The 25,467-nt window shown below is 43.9% G+C and overlaps 1 protein-coding gene across 3 annotated transcripts in view; it reads left to right on the top strand.

The window, feature by feature from the left end:
- The window catches only part of UNC5C (unc-5 netrin receptor C), a 342,715-nt gene that overhangs the window by 309,790 nt on the left and 7,458 nt on the right, over positions 1-25,467 (top strand). For all 3 annotated transcript variants that reach the window (XM_074950645.1, XM_074950643.1, XM_074950644.1), the window contains 5 exons: positions 1,110-1,278; positions 4,989-5,222; positions 12,443-12,592; positions 13,842-14,006; positions 25,051-25,229. In XM_074950645.1, the coding sequence (XP_074806746.1) occupies positions 1,110-1,278; positions 4,989-5,222; positions 12,443-12,592; positions 13,842-14,006; positions 25,051-25,229 (897 nt within the window). The remainder of the gene's footprint in view (positions 1-1,109; positions 1,279-4,988; positions 5,223-12,442; positions 12,593-13,841; positions 14,007-25,050; positions 25,230-25,467) is intronic.

Below are 25,467 nucleotides of genomic sequence, written 5' to 3'. Positions count from 1 at the left end.
CTAGAGGACTCAACTGTGAGCCACCCAGGGTCCTGTGAACCCATTGCATACTATGTTAAATTCAAGTAGCTTAGCTGCACTAAGGACTCACACTCTCATTCATTCCCTCCCTGTTTATAAGAACTACATCCAGGATGGCTTTTCCCATGGTTGGATTTCCTGGTTTCTGGATCATGAGTTTGTCCTCTATATAATTTAGGGATATCTTTGATGATCCATGTTTTGCTATCTTTGTCAGCCACCAGATGTTTGGGTGGCTAAAGTCACTCGTGAGTACAGTATCCTATGATTTTAAACTCCCCAGTAGTTATTCTGGGATTTATTTATTTTTTACTTTCCTCTCATCCACTCCCGGTGGTCCATTGTTAAAGCCCACTACAAATTCTCCTTTGTTTTTAATTTACTCTACCCTCACTGCAAATATTTCACTACCACCTTCCTCGTTATCACATTGTATATTGCCAGTCTTGTAAGTGTGTGTGACATGTTGCACCTATCCCCTCACCTTCTCTTCCTTTTTTTCCTTCTCCCATACACACTACATCTATCCACTGTGGGCACATTTTAAAAGTTCATTCTGCTTGTAGATATATTACTGGTTCTTTTAATTTAAGGGAATATCACTGGATCTGGTAATCAGCAATACTGGTGGATCTAAAACCAGAATGCATTTTTTTTAAAGTGTGCCCGTAGTATATGGACAGTCCAGTTACGAGAATCCTCTCGTGACGTTTCACATGCGGTCACTAAAATTCTAGTCTAGGCAGTGAAAAATTCTCACTCCTGGTGCTTTCAAGAGCCCACATTCACATTTTCTCTGTGTTAAAGACTGCTGGCTGCACTTCACTGGTGAGTGAAATGATGCCTGTGTTTCTGGTCGGCACTGGCATCCTTAGGAATAAAGGGTGCTCTGTAAACATGAGGTGTTATTTGCTCTTTATTCTCTCCGCCCCAACAAACAGGTGCTTTTTACAAAAATCTTCGTGAAAGTGGAAATCTGTAAGTGTGCGTTTCCAATCCTTTTGCGACAAGGACCTTTTCTTTACTCTGGCTGCATCTGGGTCCCTTTAAATTCAGCTAACACACACGTCTTTTCGTAATCTTGTCAGGCCACCAGTGGAAGACAGTCAAACGCTTTTGACCCCCGTGGTGAGCTGTGGGCCTCCAGGAGCTTTGCTGACACGGCCTGTCATTCTAACTATGCACCATTGCGCAGAGCCAAACACAGAGGACTGGAAGATCCAGCTGAAGAACCAAGCAGCCCAGGGACAGTGGGAGGTGAGTTCACAGTGAGATTACAGACTTCCAGCATATGCCATGACTGAACACAGCACTCACCCTCTTTGTCTTAAGGAAACACACACAGAAACCAAACCCAAATATATATGTATAACTTTGATGCCTAAAGTTTGGGATTTTCGTGGGTGAAACATTTTGCTGGCAATGGACTCAGCAGTGCCCTCAGGTATCTATGTGGTTATACAAGCACTGGAAATAGTTACCTGGTGCACTGGAGAGCACAAGCCTCTCAGCTCTGGATAACTCAGTTCAAATATAACTCAGGTCAAAAGTGAAATGGACGTAGGGCTCTGACCCAGTCTTTATTGCACTTTTGTTTGTGACACAAAATGAATATCGTGGCAAAATTACGCATGACTAGCCAGATCTGCTCAAAAGAGGCCTGGAGGTACGTCAGCAGAGTTGTTTGGGGGAAACTTGCACAGTGCTTTCTGCCTGGCTCTGCTTTGTTAATGACCAGGTGGATTTACCCTTTGAGAACTAACCTTCACCAGGCCGGTCTCATGCACAAGAGAAATATTTAACCCTAGGGCTGCCAGCTTGCCACAGCATTTAAGGACAGTGAGTTTCATCTTGAGTCTTCATGGAAGATTGCTTGTATTTTTCTTTAGCTCCTCTCTTCCCCATCTCTGCAGTTCGCTCTGCAGTGAGGCGCGCTCCTGGTCAATGCGTGCTATTTCAAACGAGTACACACAATCAGGAGGGTTGGAATTAAAGCTGTCTTTTTGGATTTATCTCATCTTCCTTTTCCCTGGCTACCAAGCAAGGGAGGACATTGAACATGCCCTGCAATGCAGAAGGAGCTTGTAACACTTCAGTGCTCTCTTTGAGACAGAGAAAGAAGTAGCTGTCCAATATGAACCAGGGATAAACTGCAAATAGTTTTATAACTGGTATATTTACAACTGAGGACTGGTTTTCTATAAATATAGACTTTCACTAATATTAAAACTGTGTGCCAAAACTCATAATAGTGAATGGCAGTGCCATTTTCAGATTACAGTTCAAATGACAGGAAAACTATTCATTACCCATTGGAGGAATCCAACTCACTCTTTAATGGAGATGCATTTTTCTTTAGAAGTCTCTTTTAAAACATGTAGCACCTTAGAGACTAACCAATTTATTTGAGCCTAAGCTTTCGTGAGCTACAGCTCACTTCATCGGATGCACGAAAGCTTAGGCTCAAATAAATTGGTTAGTCTCTAAGGTGCCACAAGTCCTCCTTTTCTTTTTGCGAATACAGACTAACATGGCTGCTACTCTGAAACCTTTTAAAACATGGTAAACTTAGCTTGCACAACGCAAAAGGTTTAGAGTTTGGACTCGGTGTGGATAAAAATCTCAAGGTTGAATCTTTGGCCAAACCAAGACCACCTCTTAAGCAGTTCCATAAACACATATGTTCTCAGGAACACCTGCTTCTGGTTGGCTAGATACAGAAGAACAGTGGTCGTCTTTGTGGGATTCTGACATGTCAGGTTTCAGTCTTAGCTGGCCACAATGGTGAAGCGATGGGGGCAGAAGGCAGGGAGAAAGAAAGGACAAATGAAAAATATTGTGAAAAGGTCAGTTCTGGGGATCAATTCTAGAAGAGAGAATGTATTTTCCAAACTGGTTCCTACCTCCCTAGTTTGTACTGCTGTTTTCAACAGGGTACCAGATGACAACAATGCTGCAAACAATCCTCAGCTGCAGGACCTGGGCTATATGAGTGTATTTAATATTGAGTATAGTCCATCTCTCTTCCTCGCTATTCTCAGAGTGCAGTAAGCTGCTCAGGCTGTTGGTGTATCACTGCTTCTTGATCTTGATCTGGAGGCATGCAACCAGGATGCAGCATTACAGACTCATTGAGTATTAGGGCAAAACACACCCTGATGAGCTTGACGGGATGCTTGAAGTCACTGCTGGTAATACTGAAGTAACTGGATCCCAGGGTAAGGAAGTGGTAGGATGCTTATAGGGTTTCTTTATTTTAACAGGAAGAGACAGTGGAGGTATCTACATAGGATGTGCATTTTGTCAGATGCCACCTCCTCTAACCGTTCTCCTGACAGACTTGTTTGCTTCTGAAAAGCCTGTTTTTCTGCCACCATCAGTTCTGTATCTCTCATGAAATTTGGCACCCTCTGACTTCCTCCTCTGAGTAGGTTTTAATGAGGGCAGCGTGACTGACGTGGCACCTGGCCTGGCAGCAGCAAGGACCCATTTCCAGGTTTATCCTTGAAAGAATATTGCCTGTGGCACCAGCTTTTCTCCACGCTGGGATGGTTTCAGGGCCAGTGAATTCATGCGCATCTAGCTGACTAACCTGCACTCCAGTGGAGTATCTCCCAGCACTATACATATGTTTCTCATTTGTGTTCTGTTCATTCCTGGCATCCCCTGATTTTTTTTCCTCCAGTCTCCTTTCTTGTCCTTGGAAGAGCTGTTGCGCTGCTGGAGGTAAACACGCTGACACCAGACTGGTGCTTGCATGCTGTCCGCAGAGTCTCCAAGGTCTGTGGCTCCAGTGCAGAGAGTCTCAGCTTCTCTCTTCTGGAACAGCTCTTCCATCTCTATCCCCCAACAGATGCTTGGATTGCCGTAGGCAAGGAGTTCCTGCCAGGGCCAGCACAACTGTTTCGTGACGCGGCCGGTAGGGGGGTGTAATCCGCATTGCAGATGGCAGCCTCTCTTCTGCCCTGGAGAAGGTGATGTCGCCTTTGCAAATGTGCTGCATTCGCCCTTCCTTAGCCTGAGGTCCTGAATCTGTTCTCACACTCGGTTGAATCCAGCTGCTCGGTCCGCTGCCAGATCCCTGCTCCTCGCCTCATGACAGCAAACGCAGAGTGGATGAGTTCTGCAGCACCGCACGCAGCCCAGAGCTGCTTTAGCAGCAGCACAATCTATTACTATCACTTTTTATTTATTTTTTTGCCAAGCCATTTAAAACACATTGTGCCATGTGGAGACTATAATGTACAGTTTTGAATGTGGAAAATGGCAGGGGGGCTGTTTGCGTCTAAGCACAGGGAAGACGGTGAAAAAGCAGTCTGTTTGTATTTGATTTGTATGTATTTTGCCTTGGCCTGGCAGTCTTGTCATGAGGGATTATTCTGATGATGCAGCAGGTGATATTCTTTGTACATGTGGCAATCGGCCATCACTGAGGTTACTTCTGTCTGAATTCTAACAACCACTGATTATGAGAATTAAGACATTAAGACTCTTATTTTTCACTTAGATAATGTATTGAGTGCTCATGTCTGGAGCTGATCAAATAAAATTCCTCGGATAGGTCATTCAACAAATGCTGTTGCATTTCTCCTGCAAAATTTTTGTGATATTTTACATAATTCGCCCTGCTCTGCTCATCACTCTAAAAGCACCTACATGCTGCACGTAAAACACTCAAAAGTTTTATGTAGCCAATGGCAGGTATAGACCATTAGCATGCAGCTGCATCTCCCTGTACCCGCCCAGGAGGGAATCTAGAAGCAGAGGAATGTTAAATGTTGATTAATAAAATGACCCAAACAGGAAGGACTTAAGATAAATTCTGGGACTTGGATGAGTTCTGCAGTCGAGGCTCTATCTCTGAGTAGGCTTTGTCTGGCCCCTAGCCCAATCCTGATTAATGCAAAACAAATGGGCTTCTCTGGTGTCTGGCTTTGGCTCTCTAACGCTGCCTGTTTATCCCTTAGGATGTGGTGATGGTTGGAGAGGAGAACTTCACCACCCCATGCTACATCCAGCTAGACCCAGAATCCTGCCATATCCTGACAGAAACACTTAGCACCTACGCCCTGGTGGGACAGTCAACCACCAAAGCAGCAGCAAAACGTCTCAAGCTGGCCATCTTTGGGCCGCTCTCCTGCTCGTCGCTGGAATACAGCATCCGAGTCTACTGCTTGGATGACACTCAGGATGCCCTTAAGGTAAATGCCATACGCTTTACCATGTAGCTCTAGCAGGATTGCAGTAATTGCAGTGAATAGACCCTACATTAGTGTGCTGTGGCTTGTAATTTATGTTTTCTAGATCAGCGTTTCTCAGACTTGCGGTCCTGACTCAAAAGGGCATCTCAAGACTATTAGGAGGAGGGGTGTGTGCAAGATGGTACGGTACTGCCACCCTTACTTCTTTGCTGCTGCTGGCGAACGCGCTGCCTTCAGAGCTGGGCAGCAGAAGAGTGGCAGCTGCTGGTCGGGCACCCAGCTCTGAAGGCAGTGCCGCCGCCAGCAGCAGCGCAGAAGTAAAGGTGGCACGATATAGTATTGCTGTACCCCCACCTCTATTTGCCCCTCCTTCCTGTAGTGTCCTCTGTTTGTGAACTTGAAATATGGTAACACTACTTTCCACTTTTTGAAAGGCTTCAGCGCCTTTGACAGCAAGGATAATGATTACATGCTTCATTTAGTGCCCCTATGAGTATGTTTGGTAGCTTGCTACCACTTTTTGGGGGGTTGGGGTGGTCAGAGCCTGAAATCTTTCCAAAGGGGGGCCCAGCAAAAAAAGGTTGAGAACCCCGTCCTAGATAATTTTTAAATCATTTTATTTTAATTGTATTTCATTTTTGATTGGAGGAAGAACCTGACAACAAGACACTGTTTTAGAGAAAGGAAAAAAAAGCACCCAAACCCCAGGTTGTCCTTTGAATAATGGTTTCACTCAAATGCTGAACTAGTTTTCCCCCCAGCATTCTTTGTTCCTTTGTTTACCTGGATCATAACCTGAATTCTGAGATTTTGCATTATTAAAGGACCATAAGGTGCACAAGGGCTTCATTCGTTATTCATGTATTTTTAATGGTAAGTGCCAGCTCCCTTGAGATGATGAAATGTATAAATACCTCTTTGTAAATAGCTGATAATGATAAAAGAAGTTCCTGAGTCATTAATCACTTGCTTTTATATTGCTTTGTTATACCTGTCTGTGTGCTGTTTTTGTCCTGAGAATTTGCAGCTGAAATACATCAAGGCTATTGCTTTCTACAGCTGTATACCTAACTTTCTCTGTATATAACTCGAGCATATACATAAGTTTACACACACATTACATACAAATATGTATACATGTGTATATATAGTACCTATAACAGACATATAAAGACAGATGCTTCTTATAACGTAGGTTAAAGAAAGATTTTCTGTAATCATAACCAGATCTACAGATGCCATCTATGTAGCAAGAAGAGTTCAAAGCCTGACTCTAATCGAAGCGCGATTAGCGACACTGCCAGTGATATGTAAGCAGCATGAATTGTGTGTTGTGTACAGAAGAACAATGTTAACAGCTTTACTTAGAAACAGGCCACATAACATGTGCACACCCACTGCCTCAATATGGGAAATGTTTGTGTTTCTCAGAGTGTTGACTTCACTGTGGCTGGAAAATTCCATTTTCATCTCAAATGCTGCTTAGTATCCTGTCTTCCTGGACATTACAGTTTATTATGTTTGTCACTGGAGTGGTGGGAGTACTTTCTATAGCTATGAGAAATTTAGCAAATCAGTGGACTGAAGAGCGGAGTGGAGACTAGCATTGAGTTTGTTTATAAAGCGGCTGAGAACTTGATCTAGCAAATTATGATTTTGTCAGAGCTGAACCCCTTTTGAAGCCATAATTATTTTCTCATAGTGTGATTTCTTTTTCTTTAAAAGTTGGAAAAAGGGAGTTCTGTACCAACGAGGCCGAGGATCTCCAAAAGCCAAGATGCCCTTATGCCTCTATTCCCTTTGGTCCACGTGGTCTTAATGACAGGTTTCAGAGTAACAGCCGTGTTAGTCTGTATTCGCAAAAAGAAAAGGAGTACTTGTGGCACCTTAGAGACTAATAAATTGGTTAGTCTCTAAGGTGCCACAAGTGGTCTTAATGGAATTTTCATTGGTTTATTAAGCTCTGAGGTGAAAATAAGTGATTCAAAGCTGCCTTGTAGCAAATAGTGGAGCCGTTTGAATGCTGCTGTGAGTTTCAGAGTAGAAAGCTTGGACAACAGGAGATGCCTGAATTCAATTAGACACCATTCAGTGGATTTTTTTTAATGTTTATTTGAGCATTTGGAACTCTGTCCAGTAAAGTTCACCTGAATAAATAAGACTGTGCAAAGGATCACAAGAACAGTTGAGTAAAATGGAGGGAAAATCCTTTATAACATGCAGTGATAATGAATGAAAGAGAGAGAAATTTACGGAGTATAAATCACTGGAGAGATTGTGTTGATGTTAGGATGTCGGAATGCAAGGTTGGTTTGTAATTTGCTGGTTAATCCCTCACTTCCTCTACAGCTCTCAGTTATTTATTCAGAATGTACTACAAAGGGCTCGGTGTTGGCAGCGTTGTGTCTTCTGGAGTCAGATCTGAAGAGTCCTTCTGGGTCTATCACTGAACCAATGGTAACATGTTTGGGCTTACAAGGGTGGGCGACAGTTGACAGAGACTTGTGAACAAGTGCCTCGTGGCCTCCTGTCCACAGAGTGATATTCGCATCGTCTGCTTTCTGCAAGAGGCTTTGGAAGGGAAAAAGTAGGTTGGCCTCAGAATGAAGGACTATGAACGAGGCCTTGCAATGTATTTTGATCTGGCAAGGCCCTGTGTGACCGGTTCTACCACAAAGATTAAGGGAGAAGCATGGAAGATAACCAAAATCTGTGTGGTGGGGCTTGATTCAATGGCGGCACTTTGCACTGCCATGCATGAGGCCAGGGTTTGATGGCTGGCTCCCAATCCTTTGCTCTGCATAATGACAGGGGCAGGGAATGCTTTCGCTATGGCAGCTCTTCTGGCTGATTGAGGGGCAACACTGATGGGCTGCAAAAAGTGGATTATAAGATCTTTGGGACGGGGCCCTCTTTCTGTGATGTTTGTACAGTGCTTTGCACAGTGGATCCATGATTGGGGCCACCTAGCATGACCACAATACAAATAATTAATAATAATAATAAGGGATCCAATCTATAACTGGAAGGTTCGTGGTGGTTTCAGGGGATCTTGACGGTTTGGGTGGAAAGTTGGAGAGTAGGAACAAGAGCTGCTCAGGACTTTGACAAAGATTTGAAGGGTGTCTGGGATAATAGTGATTTGGGACTGGGAGTAGACCAGAGAAGTGGCAGATGAGACATGGGTTGGAACTCCTCACATCCCAGAGGAGAGGTTGCTGAATCTGTATTCCCCAGAGCTGAATTTAGTCACATTAAAGAGCAGTGGTGCTGGAACTAGGGGTGCTGCCACACCCCCTGGCTTGAAGTAGTAGTAATAAACACCAAATACATGGTTTCTGTGGTTTCAGTACCCCCACTATAATAGGAATTATTCCAGCACGCCTGTTAAAGAGGAGTAGTTTGGGGGTGGGAAGCAGATTGGAGGCAGTTTCCCCTTGCAGCTTTTTGGGGAGTTTCTTGGGGAGCCTTTTTAGGGGTTTAAGTATTTATTTTAATAGTCAGCCAAATGCATTCTATTATTATTTCGAAATAAGAAATCTGACCGGTAGTGTATCCATCCCAACAATTACTAAGGAACGATAAGCAGTTGCTATAGAAAGCATAGTACTGTATTTATCCAACAGCTTTTCCCGCTAATCATGCAGAGTAAACTCTCTCTCCCTAGAACTGCCTGAACCGTCTGGGGAGTCTAATGACTTGTCACAAATAATGGCTTGGTTGTTGTGAAATCTGCTTGTTTCTTTTCCTTCTGTTAGTGAAGCAGAAGTGCTGACTCCTGCTTTAATGCTGATCCATAGTCGTTTCCTTCACTCCACAAGTCCCCAACCTGAAGGGTGTGACTCCCAGGGGAGTTGCAAACATGTTTTGGGGGGATCACAATCATGGTCCCTTTCGTTATGATTAGATGTGAGGGGAGGGGGGACCTGAAACGTTTCGGTTGTCATATGGGTCTCAGTATGGAAATGCTTGAGAATCACTGCTTTACTCCTGTCTATCCATCTATCCATTTAAATGGCTCCTGTCACTCTAGTGGCTGAGCTCCTTTTCTCAATATGGCAATCACAGAAGAGACAGGTCCACAAGACAACTCCCACACTGTATTGATGAAGCAGATCACAATTTAACAGGCATGCCAACTTGCTTTTACCTTCTGCCCTCGTGTGATATTGGGTTTCCAGTAACATATTATTCATGTTACTTTCTATTGGTTATTTGGATTCATGCACATATGTCCTGTCTCATGGAGAAAAGCAAATCATATATCTTCTTTTTGAAGCCACAACCTTATATTAAATGTAAGTTCTTCCTGTTGTGGTTTTAATTAGAAGGCAGCTTCAAAATATTGGTAGCTTGTATCTTGCTTACATGGTCGGGGTGAGGATACTGAATGAGGGCCATTGCTGAGCAAAGACGTATTTTATTCAATCCCAACAAGAAGACACATAAGAGGGTATAAGTTTGTATCTTATTACTGGCGTCATCAAGGTGCTTATACAAGGAGGCGTGAGACACTTTCCCAGGTACCCAGAATTATGGATTGACCTTGTTACCCTTCTGCCTTAGCAAAAGAGACTCTTGCTGGAGCTAAACAAAGAGAAGTTTATTAACAAAGTTAGGGAGTCAAGTGAGAGTGAGTAAGACGAGTAGGAACAGATACAGTTAAAAAATAAAACAAAGGTATAATAAGCTTCTAGGAGGCTAAACTTAACTTTAGCAGGCTAAAATCTTTGTCAACGTTCAGTTTCTCAACTAAAGTAACCTCCCATCATCTCTAACTTGTATGGATACAAAAAGGATCCAGCTTTCATGGATACAAAAAGGATTGTCCTTTTTGCTCCCTCAGTGATGGACCACCACCGCATTCCTTTTCCTTCTCCTCACAGACCAGAAAACCTTTGAAATACATCCCCTTGAAAGGTACCCTCCAGACAAAGGTCTTCTCCCGCACTGTTTGTTCTTTGATGTGCTGATGCCATATTGTCTTTCTCGTTCTCCTCTTAACTTCCTTTTCCTGTTCTTAATATGCAAATGAAGCTTGCTTTGTATTGACCTGCACGGTGCTTGATTGACGTTGGAGACCTAGGCAGATGGGCAAATCAACATTCCTTTGAAAAGGAGTCTGGGAAAAACCCGCTTATCTATCCTTCCTGCTTACATAGTTAATACATATTTTCTGTACATGCCTACAACTTCTTGAATAACCCCACACATCTCACAATATTTATTGTGGCCAGTATCAGATAAGCTTTCATTTGACACCTTATACAACATTCTTTATAGACAAATACTAAGATGACAATCTGTTAGGTTTGCAGTGGGCATTGAGAGGAACAAGGTGGGAGCCTGTTCTGACTTCTTTGAAAAGGCGGACTTAATGGTCAGGATTTGGAACTAGAGATAGAAAGGCACAGGCTGAGGGTTTCTTCTCTTAGAAGGTCATGGCCGTGTAGAACAAACAGCCAAAGAGGCAAGTAATGCAATACATGGTGTAAAGGCAGCACAGATAAGTTCTTAAGGCCACACGTTTCTGTGCCGGCCTGCCGAAAGGCAGGCGATGAACTGAGTATCCCTTCTTCTCCCCATTTTAAGTTTCTGTGGTTTAGCCTGAATTTGAGCCTCAGCTTCTTTCAGCAGAGGTTTACAGTGGGTTTCTTCCATTCCCATAAATGTCTATCAGGGAGAAAGACCAATCTTTCGAAGCTTGTATGCCTAAAATTAGAAACCCAAATCCAGTGTCGTCTTTTCCCACTAGCAATACTGAGCACCAGCAGCTCCCGCTGCAGCCCCCGCTCCAGCGGTAGGGAAAGTAGATGAGTGTAGTCAAAGCTGCTATTCACACACAGGCCTTCTCAGTGTCTGTTGTTTAACCATATGTGCCAGTATGTATGCTTGAGACATTGGTAGGTACAATTACCACACAAAATACCATGAATCTTCTTTCAGACATCCCAGAGAGATAATTTGAACATAATGAAGATCTATAGTAATCAGATAATTACTATCGATTGCTCTTTAGACATCTTGATGAGGTAATTAGGGCACAGTGGAAAGAAGCTGGAACTGATTGATTGGCACAACCTTAATCTAAAAGGTTTCTAATTATGTTTCTTTTCTTCTAATAGCTGATAAACAAACATCATTTTAGCTTTAGAATTTGTCAGGTGCCAGGTTCATTGGGGACATCAGCTTTCTCTATTATGCTAACTAGATACTGAATGTGATCAACATCAGTTTATTATGCCTCACAGCTGAAGTGGAAGCAACTTCAATTACCCCATCTTTTACTTTCTGTTCTTGGTTTCAAAAGCCACTGATTTCTTGTTGGTGTGTGGTGCTCGGTGTGCACCTGTGTGTGTGTGACGCATTTGGTGTGTATGTCAAAACTAGTGCATGTGTGCGATCGTGCGTCTGGCTGGGTTTATATAGAAGAGCAGCATATATGCATTTGTGCTTTCGGCTTTCATGTACATTGCCAGTGGCTGGCATTGTTATTGTGGGTAGCGTGCAGAGATGGGGATGAACCACTGTGCTTTCACGCTTAGATACACACCTCTCTATCACAGTGTTCTCTCTACGGTTTTGCATGTTTTCAGTAGGTAATAATAGCCCTGTGACAAACAGGTTTCTTATTGCTGTTGCATATTCTGATTCACAGGGATAATCTGATTGGTTGGTGCCAATCACCAGTTGTATATTGATGGGACCACACCTTCATGGGTAGGAGCTCTTGAAGGCAACACATTAAGGCTGCTATTAAGTGCCCTCAGGGTATGTAGTGTCCAGGGTGACGCTTTATCAATATGCAACCGTTGCCTGTGTGCTTGGGCTTTGACCTAGACTCTCTCAAGCAATTAAGCAAGCCGAACGTGGGACCAGCCTGTCATGTCATGTATTTCCTAAAAGGAAATCCAGGTTCTCCTGGATAATACAGGCTGTATTTGTGTTCTTGCACTAGATGTATGATGTAAAGCCATAAGAGTGATGTGTGTGATTATTCTCCGACCCCTTCGTACAAATGTCTTTCCTGTAATAGATGTGTGTTTACCTGGCAGTGTTATTCCTTACAAGGTGTGTGCGCGTATCTTCCCTGTTATACAGATTACCTCGTCCGCTGCAGCTGACTGTCAGGGAGCAGAATTATAGCATGTCCTTTCATGGCACATTTGTAAATAATGTCTCCAAGCTGACCACTTTCCGTTGTTCTTACTGAATCTTAGGAAGTTCTACAGCTGGAGAGGCAGATGGGAGGACAGTTACTGGAAGAACCAAAGGCTCTGCATTTTAAGGGAAGCACCCACAACCTCCGTCTGTCCATTCACGACATTGCCCATTCGCTCTGGAAGAGCAAATTGCTGGCTAAATACCAGGTAAAAATGACAGAATGCCTGGACGATGGCTGAAACGCATGGGTCAGAACAGAAGGGCTTAAAGATACGTAGTGAGACACAGTTGCGCAGTGCTCTTTTAAAAATGAGACACAGTGACTGTTCGGGCTCCTGTACTCTGAAGGTTGCCCATAATCAGCCCTTTCCCCTCTGTTACACACAGTGTGTATTTTCAATTTTTTTGAGCAGTGGAGAGGAGTAAAGGGCTTGGTTTCTTTTAACCATCCTCATTAGTGCCAGGCCACATAACAGGCCATGGTTTGTTTAATTTTGCATGAAAATCAAAATTCCCTTTTAACAATGCACTGGGAGAGACATTTTGATCAGTACAATCAGAAAATCTGCTTCTGGCAGGAAAATTGAGTGCTGAGAGGACAGAACTTAGGGCACGGCTACATGAAAGAGTTTACAGTGGCGCAGATGCACCGACGCAGCTGCGCTGCTGTAAGCTCTCTGATGTAGCCACTTTAAGCCGACAGGAGAGGGCTCTCCCATTGGCTTAACTACTTCAGCCCCCACGAGCGGGAGTAGCTATGTCGGCGGGAGAAGCTCTCCTGCTGACAGCGCTGTCCACACCGATGCTTCTGTCGGTGTAACGTCCATTGATTTATTCACCCTCACCCCCACCCCCGAGCGATACATGTTATGTCGATATAAGCTGTTGTGTAAGGATAGCCTTAGAGTCAAGGATTAGTGCATGGGGTTACTACCAGCCAGAATACAGGCACCTTTCAGCCTGTTTCCAGCATTGGCCACTAGGGCCCAGTACAGAGAGGAGGGAGCTGCACTGAGCATTTTCGAGGACCCAGGCCCTTTGTACTCAAGCAGCAGGTTCAGCCTTAAGGAAGCAGGAAAACAAACACACGCACCTTTGTAACATGTGTGAGAAAACAGCGGAACATCCCGGGATTTGTGAAGGTTTCTCATCGCTGAGAGGCAGGGGAGGATTTGCTTGTTTTTATTCTGTCTGTTTCCATTGCGTGGTTCAGTTGCTAGTCTCCCGTGCAGTGAATGCTTTTCACGGGACGCTAGACTGGGGACCACCATCCTGAAGAGCAGAGCCAAATCTCCTTCAGAGAGGCCGCACAGTATCTCCTCACAACACTCATGACCCCATTTGCCATATTCATTCCAGAGCCTTTTGGGAGATGAGCTGAGAATTTGCTGAGATACATTAAGACTGTAGATGCCCAGGATCAGTTCAAACTTTTCCTTAATTTTCCTCCTGCAGGAAATTCCTTTTTACCACATCTGGAGTGGGTGTCAGAGAAATCTACATTGTACCTTCACCCTGGAAAGGTTCAGCCTGAGCACGCTGGAGCTGGTTTGTAAACTCTGCGTACGGCAGGTCGAAGGAGAAGGACAGATCTTCCAACTCAACTGTACTGTGTCAGAGGTAAAGGGCCCAGCCATTTCCACACTGACCGGTGAGGGGGAAATGTGGCAGTACTTTCCCAGCAAATGTCCCTTAACCTGCCCACATTCCCCATGCCTGTTTGCCGTGCCCATTAATTCTCTCCTTCCTCCTGGTGGCTGGGAGGTACCAGGCTTTCCACCCTCTCTCATAACTGCTGTAGGTACTTTCCCTTCTCATGGATGCTAGATAGCAGGTGTGGATTCAACTGCCTTCTTCACTCTTTCCTCATGCTCCTCCTGGCTGCTCAGTTGGCTTTTCTCTATTCCCTCCTCTGGAAGGGAGCATCCTTCCTTCAAAACGGACCAGGGAGGAATGGTAGGCGTGTTCCTGGTGTTTCTCCCTTTCCTCCCTGGAGCTCCTTATTTCCCCTGTGCACACGGGGGGTCTGTTTCTTCAGCACACCTTCTTTTACATTATAAAACATAGGATGGTCATGTCTCCTGATGTCCACTCACTCTTCCTAAGTCCACAGTCCTCGAAGCACCAGGTACTCATGAGGGAGAAGTGTGCTGGATAGATAGAAACCAGTTTACTCTGAGCCCTGACAATAACCCCTATGAAATAGGGAGCATAAGACATTAGGTGTGGAACAGGCTTTCCCTTCAGTCTTTCTCTTGCCAAGTTCCAGCGGCTTGGCGTACTGCATAAAACTGCCCATGGCTAACTAAAAGTAGAGCTGTATCTCAGTGAAAGGGGAATGGCTAGCGGACCCTAACGAGCCATTCTCCTGAAAGGCACCAGTCCTCTTTTACATTTAACTGTGTATTTAGTTATTTATAGATGTCTACATTACACCGATCAGATATGCCCTGAGCACACGCATGTTCTTTAAAAAACAGTATACACCATTTACTGAAGCAGTGCCAATTTTCAGGGTTCTCTAAAACAAGTCTCTGTCGTCACACACTCAAGCAAAAGCCTGAGGAAATAGATGGGTCTTACAGCTCACTTTGCAGCTGTGTGTCATGACTGTTATGTTAAATCAGATTCTTCTGGTCACTAGAGGAATGGAGAAATGTAGAAGGTACGGAAGGGAAATATTCCCAGGAGCAGCAGTAGGGAAGATAATCTGTAGATTTGAGAGTGGATGAGTGCATTAGCCTAGGGAAAAGAGCCTGAGGGGCTGGGTCTTTTGCTTTGTTATGTCCCAAAATTAATACCACAAGGGAAAAAGTGTTGGAGATGACACAGGAGTTTGGCAGTGGCACACTGCTCTGGTCCCTTTTTTTTCGTGACCTTAGGATTTGAAGGACTTTAACACTTGGGGACAGTAAAACTTAGTGGTAAATGATTCTTTAAGGTTGAGGATAGGGGAAAATTCTACCGCTCTGACCAGCCACTGCTTCACAAAGAGCCACTGGCAGCATCTGTGAGCAAGGTGGGAGCACACACCAAGCCATGTTATCCACAGAGCCCTCTGATGGGAGTCCCACAAAGGAGGAGAATTGCTATCCATCTGGATTTTAACCAGCTTGTCTCATGTCATACCAGCTAGGTGCCCGGGACACTCAGTGCCCTGACATAACGTGAATGATGCAACATCAGAAAATGATGACGTATGAGTCAGCTTGGAAACCTTGTGAGATTTACATCAGGAAGTCACATCATCATGATGAAACTGAGAGCAATCATATCATTTACCTAGGAGGCAAGCACATGTGGCAATAATAGGGACATAAGTCAAAAAGTGGTTGCAGCATGTTGAAGTTGGTGAAATGTCAAGGTCTCCTTATGGTCTGACCTTTACAAGTAGAGCAAGTCTGGCAAAGGAGAGCCCTGGCTCAGATACCAGAAAGGGGTGAGGAAACCCACTATAATCACCACAACAAATGCCACCTTTCTCCTGCGTCCTTTTTCTCCTACACCGTATGAAATGACAGACTGGTTATGTCTTGTTCCCCGGCTCATAGTCAAGGATAGTCCTCCTCTACAGAAAAATAAGCTTGGCCTGCAGAGCCCTCCTCTCTTTTTTCCACAGCCTACTACAGTGCGATCACCATTTCCTCCCAGAGTTTCATGAGCCCTTTGACTTACAAACATCTTTAGTTAAAGGCCCCGCTGACATTAATAAGGAATCTCACGATACCACAGCAACCACCGGCACTTTCCAATCCAGAGGCCATATCTCTGAGCCACACAGCTTCACCCCTGCTGGCTTTGGATGGCGTTTTCACTTTCCAGACCCAGCAGGTCTGCAAAGTTCAATAACTGTACAGCTCCAACAACAACAGAAGCAGCAGAATTTGGGAGGGGTCGGGGTCTGTCCCTTTGATGACTGCCTTCTGTCTGGATTGCACGTATGCCGGCTGATGAAAAGGATGGTGGATCGGGCATAGAAATAAATGAAAAGGAAGTTAATATCCCTCCTTTGTGGAGAAATGATCCTTCAAATAGTGTGGCTGCAACATAAAGACTTTCTGTCAGTTTCTCCAGGATAAAGAAATTGATTTCTTTCATGGTTCTGCTGCGGTATGATCCTTCTGGATAGGAAGGACGGGAGAAACGTCAGTGAGGTTTCTCCACAAGCAGCTGATAGCTTAGATAAATAAATAACTAAATCAGTGTAAATGAGATAGTTGTGAGGGTTGGTAAGGAAAAAGAGAGGCATTTATCTATAAGTCAGCAGATGAGATTCACACCCGGTTGGTAGTGACCCAAAAAGTCAGTGTTGTTATCAAGTGGCTGCTGACCTATGTGAAAATGTTGGTAGCCTTCACGCCCCAGTTCTTAATGAATGGTGCCTTAGATAGTATGGTCACTGTCACGCCAAAAGTATCATTAGATCAGAAAGCACAAACCCCCCTACCCTCCAACAGGCACTTATTGCATCCTAGCTGGCAAGGACTGCAAGGCATGAAGAATGAACTATCCTCTCACCCCTACGAGACTTCTTTCCACTTCGAAGGACTGAGTCACATGGGCAAGGTATTTGCAGGAAGTCTGCCTTGAACCTTCCTATTCTGTACATGCTCTCTGGATAGACAGAGGACTTCAATCTCCATGGCTGGACAAGCTGACACCTTTTATCAATCGCTACGTTCATTTTTAAAACGTCACACACGCACACACACACCAATCCTCTTCCTGAATTATTTTCCCTTTCATGTTCCTTATTATAAATCCCTATAAAGGAATTGGTCAAAGGGTCAAGATCAGCCAGGCACAGCTACAGTGGAGTAGGTATCATTATTACATAGTTAGAGCAGCTACTCACATGTAACCATTTTTCTGGCTGAGAAGAGAGAGTGGGCAAACTCTGAACTGTGAAATCATGGAAAATGAGTTCTTGTGGGTGACTTTCGGAAGGGCTGTGAGATGACAGCCGAAAGTTACTTATTCTGCAGGGCCCTGACAATGTGCACCATTACCCATAACATCTGCTTGGTTATTGGGTGTAAAGTTGTATATTCAACTGGGGACAACATAACATTAAAGACAGATGGTAAAACTACTATCACAAACAATTACTGGATAAGTGCTGCGTTGAGGTAATCTCTGATTTAACCTAGCAGAGAAGTGAAAGAGTTGGTGGTAGCTTTAATGAAACTCAAGTACACACTGTAATTATCTTCTGCTGCTTATATGTAATAGGATCTGGTAAGAGTTTCAAAGGGAACAGAAATAACACTATTGTCTTGTGCTGTGATTCCGTCCAGCTGGGATTAAAGCAGGGAGAAAACAGCACTCATTGGTGAAGCTAAGGATCATGAGAATTGCTCATCGTAGTTGGTGCATGGTGGCATTCCCACATCCGCCGTGGAAGGGGCGATCAGTGCTAACAGCTGACATGCAGGACGCTGTCACCACATGAATTAGCTTTTATTGCTGTGCTAGTTTTGATGGCAAGGAGCACGTGGCTTCTTATGCATAGGATGGCTCCTAGCCTGCCTTACCTCAGCTAGACTGTAGTACAGAAGTCCTGGGATGAAGCTAGAGAAAGTGTGTGTAGTTGTCTACAGTGAAGAGAAGAATAACGGCCTTGTGTGGTTGGTTAGTACTCTGAACTGGGAGATATGAAATCTAAGTCAAATTCCTGGCTCTGCCACAGACTCCCTGTGCGACCTTGGGCGTGTCTCTTAATCTCTGTGTGCCTCAGTTTCCTACCTTTAAAGTAAGGATTATAATGCATCTTTCTCCCACCCTTTGTATGTCTTTGCTTAGATTGTAAACTCTTCAGGCCAGGGAGAGTGTCTTACTACGTATCTGCACAGAGACTTCCCCAATGGGGTCTGATCTCAGATGGGACTACTGGAATTTGCCTGATAATGTATGGAAATATGAGAGAGTGGGAGGTTTTCAGTCTTTGCCCAGTCCTTAATTCTAGAAGACCCCAATTCCCCACAAAGAAACAGGCCCTTGTGCAGAAATCTTTATGAACCCTGCAATATTCCTGAGTTTCACAAGGGCAAACAGCTAACCACAGAGCCACAGCCAGACTTTCAGAGTGCACTGAGAACTCTGTCCATTGTATGCTTTGACCTGGAGATGGAGAGGGAAAGTGACACCTCTATGATGCTCCCGGTTACCACTGCCCTGAAGAACCTGTATTCTGTATCTTCCATGTTCCAGGATACCAGCCTCTACGAACAGGGTTAATAGCTCCGACAGGGTCAATGTTGTAGAATTTGCTGTTGACACAGGCCTTTTGCTCACACACGCCAAGCACTGTAGTTTGGTATGTGATTAGAGAGACCATAGTCAGTAGTTCTTTGTGCACATTAGTGTGAAGATAATTCTCCAGCAAAGTATTTCAATGGCTAGCATAAAAAGTCGTGATGTAACATTTTAAAAAAGCACGGATGGAATGGACTCGACACTAAAAGGAGTAGATAGGGGAATGGAAGCAAGGGAAATACAGGATAATTCCATCCAAAGCCCAAGAATGGAGCTGACACCTGCTATTCCCACTATATACTAGTGTTTAGGGAAACCTTGACCGGTTGCTGCTATCGGGTGAGGTGCAGGCGAATGAGATTTCCTGGAAGCTGTGTGATGGCAGCTTGGGCCAGGCATTGTAAAGTTTTGAGACTGTTCTCGGTTGTGTTTGTGGGACATCTCCTGTAGCTAATTATACAGAGCAACACGTTAATTAGAAGAAAACTAAAGAAATTGACATTTAAAGTAGATTTTGTTACAGCTTTAGTAGTTCACAGGTAACATTTGCTTTTCCTTTCCAATCAGCTAAATCGATTATTAAAATCACTTCCCTTGTGCTGCTGCAGGTGTAAGTTAGATCATGTATTGATGCTTTTTTATTGCCTTTGTCTACATTAAATGTCAATTTGGGGGGGTTTCGTACTTTTTTAAAAATTCCCATTCGGTATTTCGTCTTTTTTAAAGCACCCATTACTCAGCTGAGAGGCTTGGGTCTTATTCATACACAGTTTTATTTGGAGCTGTCTCTCTTTTCAGTTTAGTGATCACAGAAGACACCTGGATTCTAGCCTCATCTCTGCCACTCACTTTCTGAATGACCTTAGGCAAGCCGCTTTATATCAATTTCCCCATCTGTAAAATGGGGATAGTTTATATTTTCCTTTCTTTGTAATGTGCTTTACTACCTACAGATGAAAAGCACGTTGCACGAACTATTCTGTTAGTAGACTGTCTGGTGCTACGGACTGATTTTGGTTTGGTTTTTAGTGGGCCTGCATGGTTTCCCCAACACACTTTAAATATCTTGTGCTATCCTCTATACATTTCCGTTCCTGAAGGACAGCTCCCATCACTTCAACATACTCTAGGGAGATTTCTCTCATGCTTCTAGGCTGCCAATCACCTTCAGTTCCTATTGTTTTCAGAAGTAGTTGAGGGCACTCAGCACCTTCTATGATCTGGCCTGCTGAGATCACTTAATGGATAACCTCATTCCTGAAAACCTCAGGGGATCCCTCAACATAAGAATATAAGAACACAAGAATGGCCATTCTGCGTCAAACCAGTGCTCCATCTAGCCCATTACACTGTCTCCGCCACTGGCCAGTACCAGACCTTCAGGGGGAATGTATAGAACACTCCATGTTCCAGCACTCAGGGGTTTAGGGTCCTTCTGAGCATGGGGTAACATCCCTGACCGTCTTGGTTTACAGCCACTGATGGATCTATCCTCCATGAACTTGTCTAGTTATTTTTGAACCCAGTTCTGCTTTTGGCCATCACAACATCCCATGGCAATGAATTCCACAGGTTAATTGTACATTGTGTGAAAAAATACTTCCTCTTGTTTGTATTAACCCCGCTGCCTACTAATTTCATTGGGTGAACCCTGGTTTGTGTATTGTGGGAAAGGGTAAATAACACGTCTCTTGGTGCTTTTTCCCACATCATTCATGATGTTATAGACCTTTGTCATGCCTCCCCCTTAATCGTCTCTATTCTAAGATGAAAAGCCCTAATATTTTTAGTCTCTCTTTGTGGGGAAGCTGTTCCATACCCTTGATCAACTTAGTTGCGCTTCTTGGAACCTTTTCCAGTTTCACTATAAACTTTTTGGGGTGGGACATAACTGACCCAGTATTTAAGGTGTGGGCTCACCTTATATTTTTTATATTTATTTATATTTTTGATATTTGCTGTCTTATATTCTATCTGTTGCTAATCGTTCCTAACATTGTGTTAGCCTTTTTGACCACTGCTGAGCATTGAGCAGAACTTTTCAGAAAACTATCCACAATTACTTCAAGATCTCTTTCTTGAGTGGTACCTGCTAATTTAGAACCCAGCATTATATAAGCACAGTTGGGATTAATTTTTTCAACTGTGCATTACTTTCCACTTATCAATATTGAATTTCATCTGACATTTGTTGCCCAGCCACCCAGGTTAGGGAGGTCGCAGTCAGCTTTGGACTTTACAAAATTATTCATGATTGTTTCATCTGTAAACTTTGCAACTTCACTGATCCCTTTTCCAGATCATTAATTAATATGTTGAACAGCACTGGTTCCAGTACAGATCCTTGGGGAACACTGCTGTTTACCTCTCTCCATTGTGAAAACTGACCATTTATTTCTACCCTTTGTTTCCTATCTTTTAACCAGTTACTGATACATGAGAGGACCTTCCTTCTTATCCCATAACTTTTTAGTTGCCTTAGGAGCTTAGTAGTGAGGGTCTTTGTCAAAGGCTTTCTGAAAATCCAGATACACTATATTGACTGGATCACACGTATTCATATGCTTGTTGACACCGTCAGAGAATTTGAATGGATTGGTGGGGCAAAATTTCCATCTACAAAAAGCCATGTTGACTCTTCCCCAACAAATAGTGTTCATCTATGTGTCTGGTAATTCTGTTCTTTACTGTAGTTTCTACCAGTTTGCCTGGTACTGAAGTTAGACTCACCAGCTTGAAATGACCAGGATCCCCTCTGACGGGCTTTTTAAAAATCAGCATTACATTAGCTACCTTCCAGTCGTCTGGTACGGAAGTTTGTTTCTTACTACAGTTTCATATTTGAGCTCCTTCAGAACTCTTGGATGAATACCATCTGGTCCTGATGAGAAAAGTGAGCTGAGGTAATCTCTTTTATTAGACCAACTTCTGCTGGTGAGAGACACAAGCTTTTTGGCCACACACAGACATCCTGGTGACAGTTATGACAGTTTAATTTATTAAATTGTTCCAAAACCTTCTCCGGAGACACCTCAGTCTGGGACAGTTCCTCAGATCTAAAAAGAACGGCTCAGGTGTGGGAATCTTCCCCACATCCTCTGCAGTGAAGACTGATGCAAAGAATTCATTTCAGCTTCTCCGCAACGGCCTTATCTTCCTTGAGTGCTCCTATATCACCTTTGTCATCTAGTCACCCCATTGCCTGTTTGACAGGCTTCCTGCTTCTGATGTTCTTTAAACAATTCTTACTGTTAGTTTTCGCATCTTTAGCAAGTTGCTTCTCAAACTCTTTCTTGGCCTGCCTAATTATTACTCAACCTGCCAGAGTTGGTGCTCCTTCCTATTAATTATCCTCACTAAGTTTTGACTTCCAAAGTTTAATGGATGCCTTTTTGTCTCTCATGACCTCCATTACTCTGCTGCTTAACCATGGTGACATTCTTTTGGTCATCTCATTATCTTTTCTGATTAAGGGGAAACATTTAGCCTGAGCCTCTATTATGGTGTTTTTAAATATTCCCCCCTGCTGCTTGCCGGCATTTAACCTTTGTGACACAGCTCCTTTTAACTTTTGTCTAAGAAGCCTCCTCATTTTTATGTAGTTCTCCTTTTTGAAGTGACCATGTTGACTTTTTGGGGTATTACCCCCCCCCCACCCACCAGGATGTTAAATTTAATTATATTATGGTCACTATTACTGAGCGGTGAAGCTACCTCTTGGACCAGATCCTGTGCTTCAGTTAGGACTAAATCAATCATTGCTTCTCCCCTTGTGGGTTCCAGGACTAGTTGCTCTAAGAAGCGGTCATTGTGGTGTCCAGACATTTTATTTCTGCATCATGTCCTGAGGTGACATGTACCCAGTCAATATGAGGATAGTTGAAATCCCCCATTATTACTGTGCTTTCTGCTTTTGTAGGCTCTCCAATCTCCCTGAGCCTATCACAATCACTGTCACCATCCTGATCAGGGGGTCAGTAGTGTATTCCTACTACTATACTCTTATTGTTCAAGCATGGAATTCTAACCCATATGGATTCTATGGTACAGTTTGGTGGCACCTTAAAGACTAACAGATTTATTTGGGCATAAGCTTTTGTGGGCAAAAAAACACTTCTTCAGTTGCATCTGAAGAAGTGGTTTTTTACCCACGAAAGCTTATGCCCAAATAAATCTGTTAGTCTTTAAGGTGCCACCGGACTCCTTATTGTTTTTGTGGATACAGACGAACATGGCTACCCCCTGATACATGGCAGAGTTTGTTTCATTTAAGATTCTTACCTTATTTGTCTCTATGCTTTCTTTTACATGTAGTGCCACTCCCCCACCAGTGCAACCTACTCTGTCATTTCTATATATTTCATACCCTGGTATTACTGTGTTCCACTGATTATCAACATTCCAACAAGTTTCTGTAATGCCTATTATTTCAATATCCTCAGTTGGTGTGAGACTGTCTAGTTCACCCATCTTAGCAGTTAGACTTCTAGCATTTGCATGTAAGCACCTGTACATTTTGTTAATATTCAGTTGCTTGCCTTCGTGTGTTGTATTTAAAGGGACCCTTACATAAAGGGATTTCTACCTGTACTTTACCTACTTTTTTCCTATCCTCTTTACTAGGCTGTAGAGTTCCCTCCCCTTTAATAAATTCATCCCTAAGAGATATCTCTGCCCGAACTGTGTGCTCCTCCTCACCTGTTGGCCTTCCCACAGCCATTTTGTTTAAAAAATACTCTACACCCTTTTTAATTATGTGTGCCGTTACCATTTTGGTTTAGGTTGAGCATATGCCTCCTCTTTAAGAAGGATCCTCTATCTTCTAAAAGGGTGATCTCATTGGGATTATAAAAAAAAAAAAAAAAAAATCTGAACCCAGCTGAGCTTTCCTGCATCGCTGAAAATGTCTGGTTCATTTTTTCCCTTCACCCTTTTTCACTTACGCATCCTGCCCTTCTGGGTTGTGACTGGGCCCGGAAGCAGACGGGCCAGAATACTAGCATGGATGTTCTTGAGGTGTTATCAGACAAAGAAACTTAGATCTAATAGGACAGTCTGTTCTCTGGACATCGGCAACCAAAATTTAGTCTCAAGACTTGTTTGGATAAGATCCTAAAAGAACGTAACCTCCAGAGCTTGCGAGAGTTACCTGATGTTATTAACTGTTATGGTGGTGGTTTCTCTCTACCCAACGCATGCTAAAGACACTTTTCAGACAAGGAGATGGACAAGATCCCTGCCTCAAAGGACCCACGACTTGTCATTCATGGATTATTCAGTTACGTATGTCAAATATGTGTCTCTTGGTGTAAAGTAATAGCCTGAGATGGCTCCATTCCCCCTATTCCTGCCAGCCAGATGACAACACAGAAGGGTGTAGAACTTCAAAGAAAACCACAAGGGGTAGATTTAGGAGAAAGGTGACTGCCAGGATGCTTCCTCCTCTGTGGAAAGCCTCTGTTGCTTGTTAGCCCGTGGCTTTGTGTAAAAGAGGGAGCTGGGGAGTGGGGTTGCAATAGGAGCAGGGGAACAGCACGTTCAACCTTCCACATCATAGTGCAGACTGAGGTCCGCATAAAAATGAGGGATTAGCTAATGCCTGGAGCGGCATCAATTCTCTCTCCATGGTTTGTCCCCCATCAAAAGACTCCCAGAGCACAGGTGCTCGCTGAGGGATAATAGCAGCACATCCACCAAGCTGCTGCGATGCCTTTGCTCTGTATCTGTGTCTCTCCATGTGTGTGAGGAAGAGGAGAATTTAAAGAGAAATGTCTCCCCCTTACTACCCAATGGGGGCTGCCCTACCTCTTGGTACCCGGCCCACCATGGCTGGCCCCATGCCGAAGAGGGAATGGTGTATCAAAAATACCCCTTCCCCGCAAGTACCATGCATCTTTGGGCGGTAAATCCTTCCATATTTTCATTTACATGGGCGGGAAACATAGGCCCCTTTATGCTTTTTCTGTCATCTGACTCCAAATGCTCTTCCCCACAAAATTCACCTCCGATATTCCTTGCTCCCCATACTTGTGGCTCCCCACATCAGGGAGAGTTTCCCACGCACAGAAGGCACGGAGATCTACTGTACAGTTCTAAGGCTAGCATTCTGCCCTAAGAAAGAGCTTGGTGTTTCTCCGCAAATGATCACATTAACTAATCAAGCTGGGCCCGAGGTTTTCACCTAGACCTGCCTGGAGTGGTGATAAACCTGCTGCCTGTGCAAAGTTAGCGATAAATATTTCTGTTCCTTCAGCTGACTGACATCAAGCGCATATACAACTTGATTAGCACAAGGCTGCTCCTCCACTAACGTGAGCAATAGGATTCTGACTTTGTGCTTGGTGATTGCTTTTGTGTTCAGTAACAACACTGCTTTTTTTCCACCCCCACCCCTTTCTACAAAACTTAGGAACCTACTGGCATTGATTATCCTCTCATGGATTCAGCAAGTACCATCACCACCATAGTGGGACCGAGCGCTTTCAGTATTCCCCTGCCCATCAGACAAAAGCTCTGCAGCAGCCTTGATGCCCCACAGACCAGGGGCCATGACTGGAGGATGCTGGCCCACAAACTGAAATTGGACAGGTGGGTGTGTTGCCTGCGTGAACTCTACAACGTGGCTGAGTGACTATGTAAGGGCTGTTGTTATAGACAGGTATGTGCACGGGAAGTGAGCTCGCTCTCCGTTGTCCTTGTTAAGGGCCCAACCCTGGTCCCAGTGAAATCAGTGGGCTATTTGCCATTGACTTCAGTGGAAGAGGAGTTTCTCAAAGAGCACGTTTACAGAGTAAGTGGCCCACAAACTGGCAGGGCTTGGATAAAC

This window comes from Natator depressus, chromosome 4 (genome assembly GCF_965152275.1).
Source record: "Natator depressus isolate rNatDep1 chromosome 4, rNatDep2.hap1, whole genome shotgun sequence".
Classification (NCBI taxonomy): Eukaryota; Metazoa; Chordata; order Testudines; family Cheloniidae; genus Natator; species Natator depressus.
The sequence above is the reverse complement of the archived record's forward strand: the minus strand, read 5'-3'. Positions and strand labels throughout refer to the sequence as shown.